General features: G+C 43.6%; 1 protein-coding gene across 6 annotated transcripts in view; it reads right to left on the bottom strand.

Moving 5' to 3' along the window:
• SCAPER (S-phase cyclin A associated protein in the ER) overlaps window positions 1-18974 on the bottom strand; it is a 500548-nt gene extending 481574 nt beyond the window's left edge. The window contains exons 1-3 of one of the 6 annotated variants that reach the window (XM_073619198.1): window positions 18834-18954; window positions 6423-6521; window positions 1613-1730 (exon numbers count right to left, since the gene is read on the bottom strand). In XM_073619198.1, the coding sequence (XP_073475299.1) occupies window positions 1613-1730; window positions 6423-6452 (148 nt within the window). In that variant the 5' untranslated portion in view covers window positions 6453-6521; window positions 18834-18954. Of the gene's footprint in view, window positions 1-1612; window positions 1731-6422; window positions 6522-18833 lie in introns of all 6 variants that reach the window. The other 5 variants (XM_073619200.1, XM_073619202.1, XM_073619199.1 and 2 more) reach the window with 5 other exon arrangements.
• Between the last annotated feature and the right edge of the window lie 219 nt (window positions 18975-19193).

Genomic DNA, 19193 nt, shown 5'->3' with positions numbered 1-19193 from the left:
CTTGGAAAGTATCTGAGCATAAACAGCATCACTTTCGATAACACAGGAAGATGTTTAGTGATAATTTTCCTGACTTTATCAAATTCCACGCTATATGGTGTGCAGAAAACAGGAATGCACGCAGACTGACCAAACCCCCCATCATGTATGCCTTTCCAAGAGGGTTTCTCTGTGAATAATTTACAACGTGGAGTTTTGTCAGCAATGTCAAATGCCCTATTGATAATAGGCTTGGGGTATCCCTTTTCTCAAATCTGGAGGCCATATGAAGGGCTTCCTGTTTGAAGTCCACATCTAGACTGCATAACCGTTTCATCCTAAAGAATTGGCCTACTGGGATGTTTTTAATTGTGTCCTGGGTGGCTGGAATCAGCCCTCAAGAGGGTGTTCCCCACAGTAGGTTTTCTGTACAAGTTGGATGTAATTCTGTCACCATCACCTGTCACAGCACATCTAAAAATTCAATAGACACCCTATTGTGGTGTCCAGTGAATCTTAAGTTTAATTGGCTATCGTTCATGTAATGCAACCATTCATCAAGGCTGACGTGCTGTCCGGAAACCACAAAGAGTAGATTGTCTATGAATCTACAGTAAAAGGGGCTGTTATTAGCTCTCGGACTGCCCGGAACGGTTTGGAGGGCAGGAGGCACTGTTTGAGGGAAGGAAGTACCTAATCAGGGAGCCAAGCGGTTCCGTCACAAAAACGTGCATACTAGCTACTGAAGAAAACAATTTATGCAACCAGAAATCAACACAATTTTATCTATACTGTATTGTAGAAATCCTGCCCATTGATTCAGAAGTGGCACATTAAAGTGGACCTCCACCCTCTTCACCCCTCCTCCCATCCTCTTCATGAATCAGGCATTTTTTATTTATTTTCATTTACCTTTTTTAAGAAAAAAAAGCACGGGCCCGCCCCTAAATACACATCATTCACCTAGACGAATAATGTGCATAGTGCTTGCTAGGCCTCCTCGGATCTGCATGTCACATATCCCAGGAGGCCTTTCGTCATTCATTCAGATGTAGGAGGGGGGGTAGCCTAGCAGGAGGTCATTGCGAGGCCCCGCCGGCTGAACCCACACGAGTCGACGGGTCATCACAAGAAAGATGGCGGCACAGAACACGGCGGTGTCTGCTAACAGAAGGATGTCAGGTCAACGCTGGATCTGGTGGCTGGGTGAGTATCCAAACTCTGGCTAAAACAACAGATCGTAAGCGGAGGAAGAAAAAAAAATGGGAGGAGGGGTACGCAGAAGGTCCTCTTTAACAGGGTTTTCTACTTTTAAAAATAGAGACAAAAAAAAAACACAATTCTAATGCTTAGCACATGCAGAGGTCGTATCCAACCCCATCCAGAACTGCACACTGCGGGTGAAATCTGGTACAACCGTATGCTGAATATTGATGTTGCTGTGAATGTTTTTACACTGCCATGGGTTACTTTAGTCCTCCAAGTAGTAAACACAAGAGTAAGTTTAGTCCTCCTTCAGTGTAAATAACACAAGGGAAGAAAACAAGGTGAGGCTGAAGGGACCCTCTCAATGGATCACTGTTAGCATAAAATAGAAAAAACTTTGAAATTTGTCACATAAATATAGCTGTACCTTCACCTTCTTTACTTTCCAGGGGGACACTCCATGCAATCAGGTTTCTGGCAGTACGTCCTTCCTCTGCCACAATTTTTCGAACTTTGTCATGACTGTTAGATCTCTGAAATGAAGCCTGTAAAATAAAGATGTATTAGGTTTTTTTATGCACTCTTAATACTGACAATGCAAAAAAGTTAAAAGTATATGTAAACCCAATATTTCATATTCCTGATATGGGTCAGTTGTACCATGTACCTGTATGAAAAAGTATCCTGTTCTCTTTGTGTGAAATCCCTGGTGTTCCTGCCAGTCCCTCTGCTTTCCTATTGAAAACTGACTAGGTATAAGGGCTCCTCCATGCTGCATCTCAAAGAAGCGGCTCCTACAGGCTTTTGAGCTCTCATTTTTTTCTGCCTGGAAACTCCCCTCCATGTTACTCCATGTGTCCATGCACACTATGGCTTTTTCAGTTTACAGGCATATGAGCTTATAGGCAGAAAAAAAACTCACCAAACTCGCATTTCTGAGAGGAGCTTTCTAACAGAAAAGACGCCTAAGCGCGTGAAAAAGCGCAAAAACGCACACGAAAATGGAAAAATTAGGAGAGGGTTAGTGAAAAAAAACGCTTATGCTCAAAAAAGCTCAAAAACACGCAAAAGAGCACAAAAAAAGCACAAACTTCTTCAAGCTTTTAGGCAGAGAAATAAAAGCTCAAATGCCTGTAAAAGCAGCTTTTTTTTCTTGAGCTGCAGTGTGCATGAGCTCCAAGAGCACAGTGTGGTCAGTTTTCTGGCTTTGCTGAGAACTCAATCTGCTCTCCTCCAATGATCAAACTTTCAAACTTGTCCTGACACACACCCCCACAGCCGTTCACTGGGAAGACCAGTGTGTTGCTGTTTCTCCTCCCCCAGCTCTCTGAATTACTTATGCAGCTCAGAACAAAGATTATGTGATCACTTATAAAAAAGGGGGAAAAAGGTGTTTATAATTTTTTTTTATATCTATACGCAAATGTTTTGCCTTTGATTTTAATTTTAAACTGAATGGGTTGTTTTAAGTGAGGGCTAGAATCATCGTGGCCTAAATAAACAACATTATTTTCACTCAAAAAGTGCTGCTCCCCCACTGCCCCCCCCCCCTCCACTACTAACCCGAGTCCCCTCTCAATCCAGCGATGTGAATGAGAGCCTCGGCTGTCCTGGGTCGCTCTCTTTTTATTGGCTGGGACAGCAGCTGGAGCCATTGGCTCCCACTGCTGAGAATCACAGCCAGTGAGCCAATGATTAGAGAGAGGGGCAGGCCAAGCCACAGCTCTATGTGTCTTATGGATTACTGCTCGCTTGGGAGCGAGCATGTACCAGTGCCCCATAGAAAACGACTTGCTATTGGGGGCACTAGTCAAGGGGGAGAAACCAGGATCACCCTGGTGGGGGACCAGAGAGGAAGAGGATCGGGGCAATGGTTTTGCACAGAGCAGGTAAGTATGACAGTTTTTTTTATTTAAACAAACCATTAATATCACTTTAAGTTCACCTTTACGAGCATACTAAAGTTGGATAAACCGAGGAATTGCCGATGGAACCAACATTCTATTTACACAGTCAAAAAGTGAAAAAGACAAGGTGGACTTTTGAGGTGCCAGCAATGAACAAATTTAAAATCTTCAATTTTTTATTATTGCAATGCTCATAAAATCACATGAATAAATGCATGGACATATACACTGTGAACATAAAAAACCTCCTTCAGTTATCTCCCATAGAATTAGTGACATCACAATAAATTTAATTCTTGGAGCAAATTAGTAGATAAGGTGTCTTCCATGGTTAGGTAATCGCTCAATTCCTCAACACATTTTGGGGAGCACACCCCACTTCTTCAGCAAGCGAGGGAAGCAAGTGGGGGAAGTACGACACCAAATAAGGGAAGGCACAGTTGTATAGTCAAAAGTGTATGTTAACTCTCCCTGAGGGCAGGTGTGGGAGTCAATACAAGGCAACAAGCAGATATACTTCTAGTGGGCTAAACAAGCCTATCTAAGGTACTAACCACTTGCTGACCGGCCACAGTACATATACGGCGGGGAGGCTAGTACAGGCCCTATACATGGGACTTTCTTCCGGGTCAACTCGTTCATGCGCCCCTCACCTGGAAACCCAAGCTGCCATTGGCTGCGGGTCCCGGCCAATGGTTTATGGCTGGGACCCGCCGATCAAATGACAGAAGAGAGCACTGTGCTGGTAAACTCTAAAGAGTGCAACGATATGGCTGATTTTTTTCTCCCTGCAAAGCAGGGAGTAAAAACAATCACATCTTAGTAAAAGCAGCACAGTTAACCCTTTGATTGCCCTAGATGTTAACCCCTTCTCAGCCAGTGTCATTAGTACAGTGACTGTATATATTATTAGCACTGTATTAGTGTCACTGGTGATGTCAGTGTCAGCTCTCACAAACTGTCAGTTAGTGTCCGATTGTCCTCTGCATCACTGCCAGTAATAGCATAAAATATATAAATGAATAAATATTCCAGTATATATACCAGTTTGTAGACACTATAACTTTCACTCCTTTCAAACCAATTAATATTCACTTACTGGCATTTTTTTTTACCAAAGACATGTACAAGAATACTTTTTGGTCTAAATTTATGAAGAAATTAGATTTTTTTAATTTTTTTATTAGATATGTTTTATAGCAAAATGTAAAAAATATTGGGATTTTTTAAATTTTCAGGTTTTTTTTGTTTATAGCGCAAAAAAATTAAAAACCCAGTGGTGATCAAATACCATCAGAAGAAAGCTCTATTTGTGTGAAAAAAATGATACAAATTTAATTTGGGTACAGCGTTGCATGACTGCGCATTTAACAGTTAAAGTACTGCAGTGCTAAATAGTGCTAAATAGCAAAAAATGGCCTGGTCATGAAGGGGGAAAAATCTTCGGAGCTAAAGTGGTCAAACCAGGTTTGGGTAGTGGTTTAACAACACTGTCACAAAGGGTTCCCACAACAGTCCTAGCAGTGTTCAGTATGATCCCAATTAGCGGAATGAGAAGGTCATGAAACTCTCCCAGTAGCAATGATATTCATGAAAAACAGGAAATACGGGACTGTGCCCATCCAGAAAACATCTACATGATTAAAAAGAAGCATGCAGCAGTCAAAAACGGTATAAATATTACAGCCCATCATAGGCGCCAAGTGTCCAATTGTCGCGGTGCCTCCACAAGACCGATTGCATTTTTTTCCATTCAACCAGCGAGTTAAATGAAAAAAAAAAAAAAAAAAAAAACTGACCCCACTTCACCATGCACACACTCGATGTGGAAATCCCTTCCTCTGAGCTACTGTGTTCTGACAGCGGGGAGACTTCCCCTCCTTCAGAATACACTCATCAGCTGATCGAGCGGCATTTATTTGACAGGCTGGTACAATCACTGTCCCCATACATAGATCGAAATTCGGCCAATCCCTGTTGAACCATCCAAATTTCGAACCATATATGGCCAGCTTTACGTGACTATCAGCATTGTCATGTTGGATTCCTCTGGGAGAGCTCTGACTGCTGCATCGCTAAGTCCCTGTACTCACACAATGGTGCTGTTCAGCTCAGGCCTCATGCACACAGGGCGTTTTGCTAACTCTCCTAGACTCATTTCCTCCTGGCTGCAGGGTTTTGGCAGAAAAAATGTTTGACGCTTGTAAACTCGTGTAACGTGTTTAGGCGCATCAATCACTTGGACGTTAGAGTGGTTCTAAAGGCAGAAAGTTTTATATCATAATGCATTCTTTTGCATTAAGATGAAAAAAAAAAAACTTCTGTATGCCACAACCCCCCCTCATACTTACCTGAGCCCCATCTTGATCCAGCCATGTGCACGAGAGTCTCGGCTGTGCAAGAGCCATTGGCTCCCACTGCTGTCAAAGTCAGTGAGCCAATGAAGAGAGAGGGGGCGGGGCCAGGCTGGGCCGCGGCTCCATGTCTGAATGGACACATAGAGCAGCGGCTCGGGTGCCCCATAACAAGCTGCTTGCTGTGGAGGGAGGGGCCAGGATTGCCAGCAAGGGACCTAAGAAGAGGAGGATCTGGGCTGCTCTGTGCAAAAACCACTGCACAGAGCAGGTAAGTATAACATGTTTGTTATTTTTAAACCAAAGAAAACCTGAGACTTTAGTATCACTGTAATTCATTTTATTGGCCAAAATAATCATTTATCCAGGCAATTGAAATGAATGCATGCTCAAGAGCTAAAAGCATTTTTTTTCCTGCAAAATGCTGCTGTTGCTGTTCCTGGTAGCCCTGGCTGGGCTCTGATGAAGAGGGGACAGCCCTTGAAATGTGTCAGCAATACTAAACCTGCGTTGCTTCTTCCCATGTAAGGGATTTAGTGCTGTGGATTAGACAATTCTGCTTTTGGGATTCATTGATGAGCTTATATACACTTGCATTTGTGAGTATAACATTTGTTCTGGTTTTATTATTAAATGGTTTACTAAGATAATGCACTAGGCTGGTGCGCCCTCTTTTTTGTTGTTGTTTTACAGTATTTGGCAGGCGGTGTAGGGCATTATATCACCTCTCCACCACCTGTTTTAACCATAAAGCCTGTACAGCCGAGTTGCAACTCCAGACACGCACACCGTTGAGGGGCGGTTGTGGCACGGACAAATTACCTCACACAGAAAAGCATGCCAAACGTAACGGAGGGGATTATTTTTGCCAGGCTGTGATCGCAGCATGTGCATAACTCCACAGCTTAAAGTGTTACTAAACCCACAACAGTAAAATCAGTCTGTATATGCAGTAAAGCATGCTTTTTATACTCACTGTGGAACCTAAGGGGTTAATCCTCCGCATTGTGTAAAAAGGCTGTTTGATTCTGTCTTCTCTGATCCTCCCCTTCTTTTACTGTCCGCAATCCATCTGCTGATAGAACAGAGCCTTGGAGGCACTCTGCACATGCTCAGATTGATGTGTATTGCTAGAGAGTTTTTCTCTTTTTTTTTTTTTTTTTTGAGAGGGTGCATGTGATAAGGGCCAATCAGCACTGTCCAGACAGAGGGTCAGGGGTCCCGCAGCCTCATAGGACAGTCAGAGGAGATTGGAAACTCCTCCTACAAGCTTTAACCAGACACTGATAGAAGTCACAAGACTGCTATATACTGCAGATGAGAAAAGATACTTAGCAGTGTATACAGTGCCTTGAAAAAGTATTCATACCCCTTGAAATATTTCACATTTTGTCATGTTACAACCAAAACCGTAAATGTATTTTATTTGGATTTTATGTGATAGACTAACACAAAGTGGCACATAATTGTGAAGTGGGAGGAAAATGATTAATGGTTGTCAATTTTTTTTACAAATAAATATATAAATATGTGAAAAGTGTGGCGTGCATTTGTATTCAGCTCCCTTTACTCTGATACCCCTAACTAAAATCTAGTGCGGGATATGCAATTAGCGGACTTTCAGCTATTGCAGAACTACAAGTCCCATGAGGCATGGGGCAGCCACAAGCATGACACCCAGAGGTAGAGGCACGATGGGACTTGTAGTTTTGCAGCTTTTGGTCCACTAATTGCATATCCCTAGTGATCTAGTGGAACCAACTGCCTTCAGAAAGTCACCTAATTAGTAAATAGAGTCCACCTGTGTGTAATTTAAAGGGTTTGTTAACCCATATATATAAAACTATGCCAGCCCCTCTATTACATAGTTAGGTTGATTTTATATATATATATATATATATATATATATATATATATATATATATATATATATTACAATCCCATATACCCAATCCTATACCCACAGTTGATCCAGAAGAAGGCAAAAAAAACCATAAAGCATGATCCAATTTGCTACAGCAGGGGAAAAAAATTCCCTCCTGATCCCAGAGAGGATTTTCCCTGGATCAACTTTACCTATAAATGTTAGTACCCAATTATATTTTGTACATTTAGGAAATAATCCAGGCCTTTCTTAAAGCAATCTACTGAGCTGGTCAGAACCACCTCTGGAGGGAGTCTATTCCACATTTTCATAGCTCTTATGCCCCGCACACACGGTCGGACTTTGTTCGGACATTCCGACAACAAAATCCTAGGATTTTTTCCGACGGATGTTGGCTCAAACTTGTCTTGCATACACACGGTCACACAAAGTTGTCAGAAAATCCGATCGTTCTAAACGCAGTGACGTAAAACACGTACGTCGGGACTATAAACGGGGCAGTGGCCAATAGCTTTCATCTCTTTATTTATTCTGAGCATGCGTGGCACTTTGTCCGTCGGATTTGTGTACACATGATCAGAATTTCCGACAACGGATTTTGTTGTCGGAAAATTTTATCTCCTGCTCTCCAACTTTGTGTGTCGGAAAATCCGATGGAAAATGTCCGATGGAGCCCACACACGGTCGGAATTTCCGACAACACGCTTCGATCGGACATTTTCCATCGGAAAATCCGACCGCGTGTACGGGGCATTACTGTGAAGAAACCATTCCATATCTGAAGATGAAATCTCTTTTCCTCTGGACGTAAAAAGAGTGCCCCCTTGTCCTCAATGTTGACAGTAAAGTGAATAACGCAACACCAAGTTCACTATATGGACCCCTTATATATTTATACATGGTGATCATTTCCCCCTTAATCTCCTCTTCTCAAGAGAGAATAAATTCAGTTCCTCTAATCTTTCCTCATAGCGGAGCTCCTCCATGCCTCTTATCAGTTTGGTTGCCCTTCTCTGCACTTTCTCCAGTTCCCTGATATCCTTTTTGAGAACTGGTGCCCAAAACTGAACTACATATTCCAGATGAGATCTTACTAATGATTTGTATAGGGGCAAAATGATATCTCTCTCTCTCTGGAGTCCATACCTCTCTTAATACAAGAAAGGACTTTGCTCACTTTGGAAACCGCAGCTTGGCATTGCATGCTATTATTGAGTTTATAATCTAACAAAACCCCCAGATCCTTCTCCACCATTGATTTTCCCAGTTGTACTCCCCCTAGTATGTAAGATGCATGCATATTCTTAGCCCTCAAGTGCACAAATTTACATTTATCAACATTAAACCTCATCTGCCACTTAGTTGCCCAATTAGACAGTGCATTGAGGTTGGCTTGTAAATTGGAGACATCCTGTAAGGACGTTATTCCACTGCATAGCTTGGTGTCATCTGCAAAGACAGAAATGTTACTTTTAATCCCAGACCCTATATCATTTATAAAGATGTTAAAAAGAAAGGGGCCCAGCACTGAACCTTGGGGTACACCACTGATAACCTTAGACCCTTCAGAGTAAGAATCATTAACCACTACTCTCTGAATTCTGTCTTTTAGCCAGTTTTCTATCCATTTACAAACTGATATTTCCAAGTCTGTAGACTTTACCTTACACTTGAGCCGTGTGTGGGGAACTGTGTCAAACGCTTTTGCACAATCCAAGTATACCACGTCCACAGCCACCCCTCTGTCCAAGTTTTTACTTACCTCGTCATAAAAAGAAATCAGGTATGTTTGACAACTTCTGTCTTTCATGAATCCATGCTGTCTGTTGCTTAAAATATTTTTTTTCAGCAAGAACTCGTCTATGTGGTCTTTTATTAAACTCTCCAGTATCTTCCCGACTATAGAAGTTAAACTAACAGGTCTACAGTTACTTGGTAAAGACTTTGTTCCCTTTTCAAATATAGGCACCATATTGGCCATACGCCAATCCAGTGGTACCATTCCCTTCATTAACGAGTCCCTAAAAATTAGATACAATGGCCTTGAGATTACAGAGCTCAATTCTTTTAGGATCCATGTGTGGATGCCATCTGGTCCAGGTGCTTTATCCACCTTAATTCTGTCTAAATATTTCTGGACCATATCACTTTTGAGCCATTGTGGATCATTTGGGGCTGTGTCACTACCACCCCCATTATGGACATGAGCTCCCCTATGCTCCTTTTTGTATACACATAGCTGAAGAATATATTTAATAAATTTCCCTTCTCTTTGTTCCGTCACCCACTGTAGATTATTTTGTAAAGGGCCTACATGCTCAGACCTAACCTTTTTACTATTAATATATTTGAATAATTTTTGAGGGTTTGTCCTACTATCTTTTGCAATCTGTCATTCGTTTTGAGTTTTTGTGTCCTTGATTTCCTTTTTACATATTCTTTGTAACATTTAAATGACACTAGTGTTCCTTCATTTTTATATTTTTTAAAAGCTCTTTTCTTATTGTTTATAGCTTTTTTAACTTTGGCCGTGAGCCACATAGGTTTTATTTTAAGCCTTTTAAACTTATTGCCCATGGGAATATATTTTGCAGAGAGTTCACAAACAGTCACTTTGAAGAATTCCCATTTCTGTTCTGTGCCCATTGATGCCAATATTCCTCCCAGTCAAAGTCCTGGAGTGCAGTCGTCATCTTGCAGTCGTCATGAAAAATTTGCTCTCTTGACCTTAAGTTTTTTTATCTTTCCCGTATGTGTTTTTTGCTTACAGCTAACATCAAATGAAATCATATTATGGTTACTGCTACCATGATGTTGATGTTCTTTTATATAAATATTGGTAATAAACTCTGCACGGTTTGAGATTACCAGGTCCAACAGAGCATCATTCCTAGGAAATTTTTGCCCTTTAACTGTCCCAGCAGTGCCATTACTCCAGTCAATTTCTGGGTAGTTAAAATCCCCCATTATTATCACCGTCCCAGCCCTTGCAGCCCTTTCCATCTGTGCAAGGAGCTGAGTCTCCACCTCCTCATTAACATTGGGTGGTCTATAACAAACTCCAATGATTAACTTTGAACTACGCACATCTATATGCAGTTCCACCCATAATGCTTCAGACTCATCACACTCTCCATCAACTAGGTCCTCTTTCACACTTACTTTGAGATCACTTCTCACATAGAGACAGACCCTGCCACTTTTCCTTTTTACCCTGTCTCTCCGAAAGAGTACATAGCCAGGAATATTAACAGCCCAGTCATGTGAGGAATGAAGCCAAGTTTCAGCAATATCGATTACATCATAGCTCTCCTCGTGCAATAGAGCTTCCAACTCACCTATTTTGCTTGGCAGACTTCTGGCATTGGTGAACAAACTTTAATGCATTATTACATTTTGCTTTGGTGTTTTTCACATCTTGTTTAGTAGTACAAATTGTACTATAATTTCCAATGATTGTTTGCAACATGGGAAATTTCTTGTCACCTGCCATAATCCTCCCCCAATCTATCCCCAGTCCACACTCCATTAATGTCTGATCCTTAACTGACCTGTCTGCCTGATGGAATTCTAGTTCACCCTCCCTTTCCAGCTCTGAAGAATGTCTTCTGTGGGAGGGGCCATGATCTCCCTCTGATGTCAGCCGGGAAGATCAGGTGACCGCTCGTCTCCTCCACAGAAGTCCTGTCTCGAGGCTGTAAAGCGGCCGCGAGTCATTTGACCGGCCTGAAGACAGCTCAAATTAGGTATTTACACTGCTCCTTTTATAAAACGAATGACATAGGGTGCTATGCCAGCTTCTAATAGAGGCTGGCAGTGAAAAGTTAATTCTTTCATTTTACAAGCAATAGCAGCGTGGGGGCAGGGCCAGGCCGGAGACAGACACACAGAGGCAGATGACAGGGAGGAAGGAGGGGTGAGGGGGGAGAGAGAGGAGAGCAGTGGGGACAACGTATGACGAAGGAACGCACTTAGACCACGGTGATCAAGGCGGAGCTACCCTGTTATCATGGTCTATTTAGAGAGGGGATACAAGAAGTGCAATATTCAGGGATTTCTTTTTTTACAGTTTAGAGGGGGCAGATTACACAGCACAAGCGCTTTACTGTGTAATCTGCTTTAAGGGACCAGAATCTACTTTTTTTTTTTTGGGTTAACATACACTTTAATCTTAGTATAAATACAGCTGTTCTGTGAAGCCCTGAGAGGTTTGTTAGAGAACCTTAGTGAACAAACAGCATCATGGAGTCCAAGGAACACACCAAACAGGTCAGGGATAAAGTTGTATAGAAGTTTAAAGCAGGGTTAGGTTATAAAAAAAAATATCCCAAGCTATGAACTTCTCTTTGAGAACTGTTCAATCAATCTAATCCGAAAATGGAAAGAGTATGGCACAACTGCCACCCTACCAAGACATGACCATTCACCTAAACTGACAGGCCGTGCAAGATCATTAATGAGAGAAGCAGCCAAGAGGTCCATGGTAGCTCTGGAGGAGCTGCATAGATCCACAGCTCAGTTAGGGGAATCTGTCCACGAGAAAACTATTAGTCATGAACTCCACAAATCTGGCCTTTATGGAAGAGTGGCAAGAAGAAAGCCATTGTTGAAAGAAAGTCGTAAGAAGTCCCGTTTGCAGTTTGCGAGAAGCCATGTGGGGGACACAGCAAACATGTGGAAGAAGGTTCTCTTGTCAGATGAGTCCAAAAGCCAACTTTTTGGCCTAAAAGCAAAACACTATATGTGGCAGAAAACTAACACTGCACATTACCCTGAACACACCATCCCCACCGTGAAACATGGTGGTGGTAGCATCATGTTGTGGGGATGCTTTTCTTCAGCAGGGACAGGAAAGCTGGTCAGAGTTGATGGGAAGATGGATGGAGCCAAATACAGGGCAGTCTTAGAAGAAAACCAGTTAGAGTCTTCAAAGGACTTTAGACCGGAGTGGAGGATCACCTTCCAGCATGACAACGACCCTAAGCATACAGCCAGAGCGACAATAGAATGGTTTATATCAAAGCATATTCATGTGTTAGAATGGCCCAGTCAAAGTCCAGACCTAAATCCAACTGAGAATCTGTGACAAGACTTGAAAATTGCTGTTCACAGATGCTCTCCACTCAATCTGACAGAACTCGAGCTTGATTTGCAAAGAAGAATGGGGAAAAATGTCACTCTATAGATGTGCAAAGCTGGTAGAGACATCCCAAAAAAAACTTGCAGCTGTAATTGCAGTGAAAGGTGGTTCTACAAACACACACCACACTTTTCACATATTTATTTGTAAAAAAAAATTAAAACCATTTATCATTTTCCTTCCATTTCAAAATTATGTGCCACTTTGTGTTGGTCTATCACATAAAATCCCAATAAAATAAATTTATGTTTTTGGTTGTAACATGACAAAATGTGAAAAATTTAAATGGGTATGAATACTTTTTCAAGACACTGTATTTGCTAAAATAATTGCATTTCCATGTTCTGTGGGAGACCAAATATAGTGAATGCAAGGTCCTGGGTTTGGTAACACTTTAACCACATGCCGACCGCGACACGCTGATTTATGTCGGCAGAATGACAGGGGCAGGCAAAAGGGCGTACCGGTACGTCCCATTGAAATTCCTGACTAGCAGGCGCGTGCGAACTTGATGTTCGCCGACGGCCTGCGACTACGGTTAGGAGAGGCAGAATGGGGAGATGCCTATGTAAACAAGGCATTTTCCTGTTCTGCCTAGCAACAAGACAGAGATTTACTGCTCCCTGTCATCGAGAGCAGAGATCTCTATCATGTTGTAGTGAGCCCATCCCCCCTACAGTTAGAACACATCCAGGGAACACACTTAACTCCTTGATCACCCCCTAGTGTTTAACCCCTTCACTGCCAGTGTCATTTACACTGTAATCAGTGGCTATTTTTAGCTTTGATCGCTGTATAAATGTCAATGATCTCAAAATAGTGTCAAAAGTGTCTGATCTGTCCGCCGCAATGTCGTGGTCACAATAAAAATCGCAGATCACCGCAATTACTAGTAAAAAAAAAAATTATAATTAAAGTTCCATAAATCTATCCCCTATTTTGTAGAAGCAATAACTATTGCGCATAGCAATCAATATACACTTATTGCGATTTTTTTTTACCAAAAATATGTAGAAGAATACATATCGGCCTAAACTGTGAAAGAAATTTGTTTTTTTTATATATATTTTTTGGGAATATTTATTATAGCAAAAAGTAAAAAATATTGAATTTTTTTCAAAACTGACACTCTTTTTTTGTTTATAGCGCAAAAAATAAAAACCGCAGAGGTGATCAAATACCACCAAACGTAAGCTCTATTTGTGGGAAAAAAAGGACGTCAATTTTGTTTGGGTACAACATCGCACGACTGCGCAATTGTCAGCTAAAGCGACGCAGTGCCGAATAGCAAAAAATGCTCTGGTCAGGAAGGGGGTAAATCCTTCCAGGGCTGAAATCGTTAACTGCCTGTTTTTACTACCCCTCCAAACCACAAGAGTAAACTAGGCCTTAGGGTCACCATACACATTACCATCTGACCATACAATCAACATTACATTTACCAAAACTGTAGAATATGAAGATCTACCTAATCTACCCATTCAATTTGTATCCAATCAGACAGGCCCCAGAACTACATAGCTGTTGGTAGGTCTAATGAGAATTTGACCGTGACTGGTGTGGTTAGCTTTAGGCCTGGTTGTGGTGCAGTCCCCTTTGATTTGGATAGGGCATGGTTAGCAAGTGGCACTGCCTACCAAACGTGATAAGCTGTATAAAATTTGTTGTACCATGAAGAGACTGTGGGAATGTATACAAAAATGTCTACCTGCCAGGTTAATTTCTCAGAGGGCAGTAATAATATTAATCAACTGCTTGTTTTTGCTGCCAATCTGTCACATGTGTAGACGAGGCCTTAGAGCAGGGGTCTCAAACTTTCTGAACAAAGGGCCAGTTTACTGTTCTTCAGGCTTTAGGGGGGCTGGACTGTGGCCAGTAAGAGTACAAAATGCCCCGGTATCAGTGGGAGTAGATAATGTCTCAAGCTTGCTGATCAATGGGATTTATAAAAAAATATATAAAGCCTGTGGTCAGTAAGGGGAAGAATAGTCCCCCATTATTAGTATCAGTAAGAGGAATAGTGCCACATCATTAGTGTGAGTGGGAGGAATCGTGCCCCATCAGTGGTATCAGAGGGAGGAACAGCATCCCATCACTGGTGTCAATTTGGAAAAATACTGTCCCATCACTGGTATCAATAGGAAGAATAGTTCCCTATCGTTGGTGTCAGTGGTAGGAATAGTGCCCCATCATTGGTATTAGTAGGAGGAATAGTGCCCCAGCATTGGTATCAGTGGGAGGAATAGTGCCCCGTCCATGGTATAAGTGGGAGGAATAGTGTCCCATCATTAGGTGTCAGTGGGAGGATTAGTGCACCATCATTGCTATTAGTGGGAGGAATAGTGCCCCAGTATTGCTATCAAAGGGAGGAATAGTGCCCCATCATTGGTATTAGTGGGAGGAATAGTGTCCCATCATTGGTGTCAGTGGGAGGAACAGTGCCCATCATTGGTATCAGTGGGAAGAATAGTGCCCCATCATTGGGAGGAATAGTGCCGCCTTCGGTATCAGCTGGAGGGATAGTGCCCCATCATTGGTGTCAGCGGGAGGAATAGTGCCCCATCATTGGTGTCAGTAGGAGGAATAGTGCCCCATCATTGGTGTCAGTGGGAGGAATAAGGCCCCATCATTGGTGTCAGTGGGAGGAATAATGCCCCATCATTGGTGTCAGTGGGAGGAATAATGCCCCATCATTGGTGTCAGTGGGAGGAATAATGCCCCATCATTGGTGTCAGTGGGAGGAATAATGCCCCATCATTGGTGTCAGTGGGAGGAATAATGCCCCATCATTGGTGTCAGTGGGAGGAATAATTCCCAATTGATGGTGTCAGTGGAAGGAATAGTTTACTATTGTTTATATCAGTGGGAAGAATAGTGCCCCACTGTTGGTGTCAGGAGAAGAAATTGATGTCAGTGTGAAGAATAGTGTCCCTGACAGAAAAAGGCAAGCAAAGGGCCGCATCCAGTCTATGAGAGATCACGGTCTTATGGCTCATTTACACCTGCTGTGTGTCTGAAGAGCAATCCGGTGAGGGCAGCGAGGAGGGGTTGTATCACCTCCTCACCGCCTATTTTAACCCCCTAAATACCAGACAACCACGTGCATTGTGTGCGGTTGCAGCACAGCCCCATTCACCAAACATGGGGGTATAATTCCTGCCGCAAAGCGTTGTGTCCGTAGCATGTCTACACCCCCAGCTGCTGCTTCTGAGTGATTGAGGGGCGCTAGAAACGCAGCTCAACTACAGGGTTTTACCACTCCCCAATCACAAGTGTAAAGGAACCCTCAGAGTAAACATTTGTATGCATTAACACTTGTTGGGGCACACAGTGAGATGGATTTACTAAAGGCAAATAGACTGTACACTTTGCAAAAGCAGTTGCTCCAGAGCTTAGTAAATGAGCAGGAGCTCTGCTGACTTCCATCCTCCAATCATATTCAAGCAAAAATGCTGTTTTTTTTTTTTTTTTTTTTTTCCTTGCACATGATTGGGCATTCTTTAAAAAGTGAAGCTTTACCCCATTTACTAATGTCTGGAGCAAATACTCTTGCAGAGAGCAACTGCATTTTGCAAAGTGCGCAGTCTATTTGCCTTAAGTAAATCAACCCCAATGTGTTTATTTCTACAGGTATGTGAGGTGGAGTTCCAGGAATCAGGGATCAGGATTTCGAGGGGTCCACTGAGCCACATTCCCCAGTGTCACCACCTTCCTGCAGACAATAGAGGAGTGCTCCTTACAGTGGAGATGCGTCCATTAAGGGTGCGGCCCCCTCTCTCCAGACACCCCCCTATATGAATAATGGATAGATTCATGCATTGCATAAATCTATCAATGGCCGCCACCACCCCCTATTTAGGCATACGGCCCCTTTTTGGACACTGGGCGCCTGAATTAAAGCGGCAGGGGGTGTATTTTTGAAGCACCTTATTAGAGCCATAGACTCTAATAGGCTTCAAAAAAGGTGAACTCGGAGCGCAAAGCATTGCGCTCGCAGTTCACCCAGGTGTGTCAGAAAAGCGAATATTCAGCTGAGCTGAGGGAAGACTAATGAATATTCGCCTTTCTAACACTGAACTGACTCTCCGCCAATCAGGAAGCGCGGGTGTGTTACCCGTCACCTGATTGGCTGAAATGACAGGCGCTGTAATTGGACGCCTATCAGGAGGAGAGGAGGGGAGGAAACGCATGGAGGACACAGCTCGCCGCCGTCACCCACTGCCTCGCCGAGGTAGGGTAACTGCCAGGCAGACGGCGAGCGGGCAGGGTCACAGTGGCGGTATTTGATGGGCCCAGTGGTGGCATTTGATGGGGTAACAAGAAATATACTCACAAACAAGCTTTTAAAAAAGGCTTATCAATACTCCAGCAATAGCGAGCAGTATATTTAAACGCCTACAGCCTGGACCAGATATTTGGAGGACCCAGATGGAATCGCAAGCGGCTTACGCGTTACGAGGGCAAACCCTCTTCCTCAGAGTCATAGCGATGGGTTCGCCCTCGTAACGCGTAAGCCGCTTGCGATTCCATCTGGGTCCTCCAAATATCTGGTCCAGGCTGTAGGCGTTTAAATATACTGCTCGCTATTGCTGGAGTATTGATAAGCCTTATTTTAAAAGCTTGTTTGTGAGTATATTTCTTGTTATTTTATGAATAAATTTTATCTTTGGTAATAGTTACATAGTTAGTCAGGTTGAAAAAAGACCATCCAGTTCAACCTTAAAAACAATAAATAAATAAAATAAAAAATATCGTACAATCCAATATACCCAATTTTATACCCTCAGTTGATCCAGAGGAAGGCAAAAAACCCCAGCAGAGCATGCTCCAATTTGCTACAGCAGGGGAAAAAATTCCTTCCTGATCCCCCAAGAGGCAATCGGATTTTCCCTGGATCAACTTTACCTATAAATGTTAGTACCCAGTTATATTATGGGTACCCAGTTACATTATTAGTACCCAGTTATATTATGTAATGCACAAGGTAGGTGCGCCCCCCTGTTCTTTTTGTATGTTTCAGTTATAAAGGATACCCCTTTATTCTGAGGAGGGCAGCAAGACCTGCGACATTCCACTGACTTTGCTAAAGGGGTTAGCTGCGCCACTTATTTAGCTGACCGGGCACCCAAGCGCAAGAGATTGCTTTGTGTTGGTATTGGATGGGACACAGTGGCTGCGTTTGATGGGGTACAGTGGCAGTATTGGATGGTGCACAGTGGCGGCATTTGATGGGGCACAGTGGCAGCGTTTGATAGGGTACAGTGGCAGCGTTTGATGGGCACAGTGGATGCGTTTGATGAGGTACAGTGGCAGTGTTTGATGAGGTACAGTGGCAGCGTTTGATGGGCACAGTGGCTGCGTTTGATGGGGTACAGTGGCAGCAATTGATGAGGTGCAGTGTTTGATGGGGCAAAGTGGCTGCGTTTGATGGGCACAGTGGCTGCAATTGATGGGCACGGTAGTCACATTTGATGGCATAGTGGCTGCAATTGATGGGCGCAGTGGCTGTGTTTGATGGGCACAGTGGCTGCAATTGATGGGCGCAGTGGCTGTGTTTGATGGGCACAGTGGCTGCAATTGATGGGCACAGTGGCTGCAATTGATGGGCACAGTGGCTGCAATTGATGGGCGCAGTGGCTGCAATTGATGGGCGCAGTGGCTGCAATTGATGGGCACAGTGGCTGCAATTGATGGCATAGTGGCTGCAATTGATGGGCACGGTAGTCACATTTGATTGCATAGTGGCTGCAATGGCTGTGTTTGATGGGCACAGTGGCTGCAATTGATGGGCACAGTCGCTGCAATTGATGGGCACGGTAGTCACATTTGATGGGCACAGTGGCTGCAATTGATGGGCGCAGTGGCTGTGTTTGATGGGCACAGTGAGGCTGCAATTGATGGTTTTTTTTTTCAGAATTTTTCAGTCTGTTTATGCCCCCCCAAAATTTTTGAGAAAGCAGCCACTGGCTCCTTATATACAGTACATAGAGAGTCCATGTATTCTCTGCAGACAATAGAGGAGGGCTCCTTATATACAGTACAGAGAGAGTCCATGTATTCTCTGCAGACAATAGAGGAGGGCTCCTTATATACAGTACAGAGAGAGTCTATGTATTCCCTGCAGAGGGGGAGACAATGCCAGGGAAGTCACGTGACAGCTCTCCACTCATATGGTCTCCATACTGCCACATACAGACTGAGCCCCCCTCCCCCACCATGACAGGCAGGTAAAAACACATGACAGCGCTGGGCCCGCCCCCGACACCTCTGTGCACAGTGTCCATACACCACACTACACACCCGGGTCCCCTATGATCTGCACCATGCACATAGCCCTACCCGGCCCTCCCTTACTCCCTTACCATCCGGCCGCCGTAGCGTTCCCTCCTCTCCCCGGTGTCACCGGCAACTGACCGGAAAGGCGGGAGGCGCAGGCGCCGGACTCAGGGGGCGTGGTTTGCCTACCAAAAGTCCGTCGTTCTCACAGCGGAAGTGAGTCGTAATTGGTAGCGTTTCAGGTTGTTTCGGCAGCACGAGGCTTGTGTCAGCCAATCATATCCCAGGGATGTTCAGGCGGGTCTGGCCGGGGTGTTTGTAAGCCGTCGGTGCCATGGTAACTGGAGACGCTGCCCGGTAACCTCAGACAAGCGTCATGTGGGGACATGCTGGCTGTCTTCTTCTTGGACCAATGATTGGATCCTGTAGTGCTAAATGCAGAGAAA

This window comes from Aquarana catesbeiana, linkage group LG03 (genome assembly GCF_042186555.1).
Source record: "Aquarana catesbeiana isolate 2022-GZ linkage group LG03, ASM4218655v1, whole genome shotgun sequence".
Lineage (NCBI taxonomy): Eukaryota > Metazoa > Chordata > Amphibia > Anura > Ranidae > Aquarana > Aquarana catesbeiana.
Note: the sequence above shows the minus strand (reverse complement) of the source record. Positions and strands in the feature narration are given on the sequence as shown.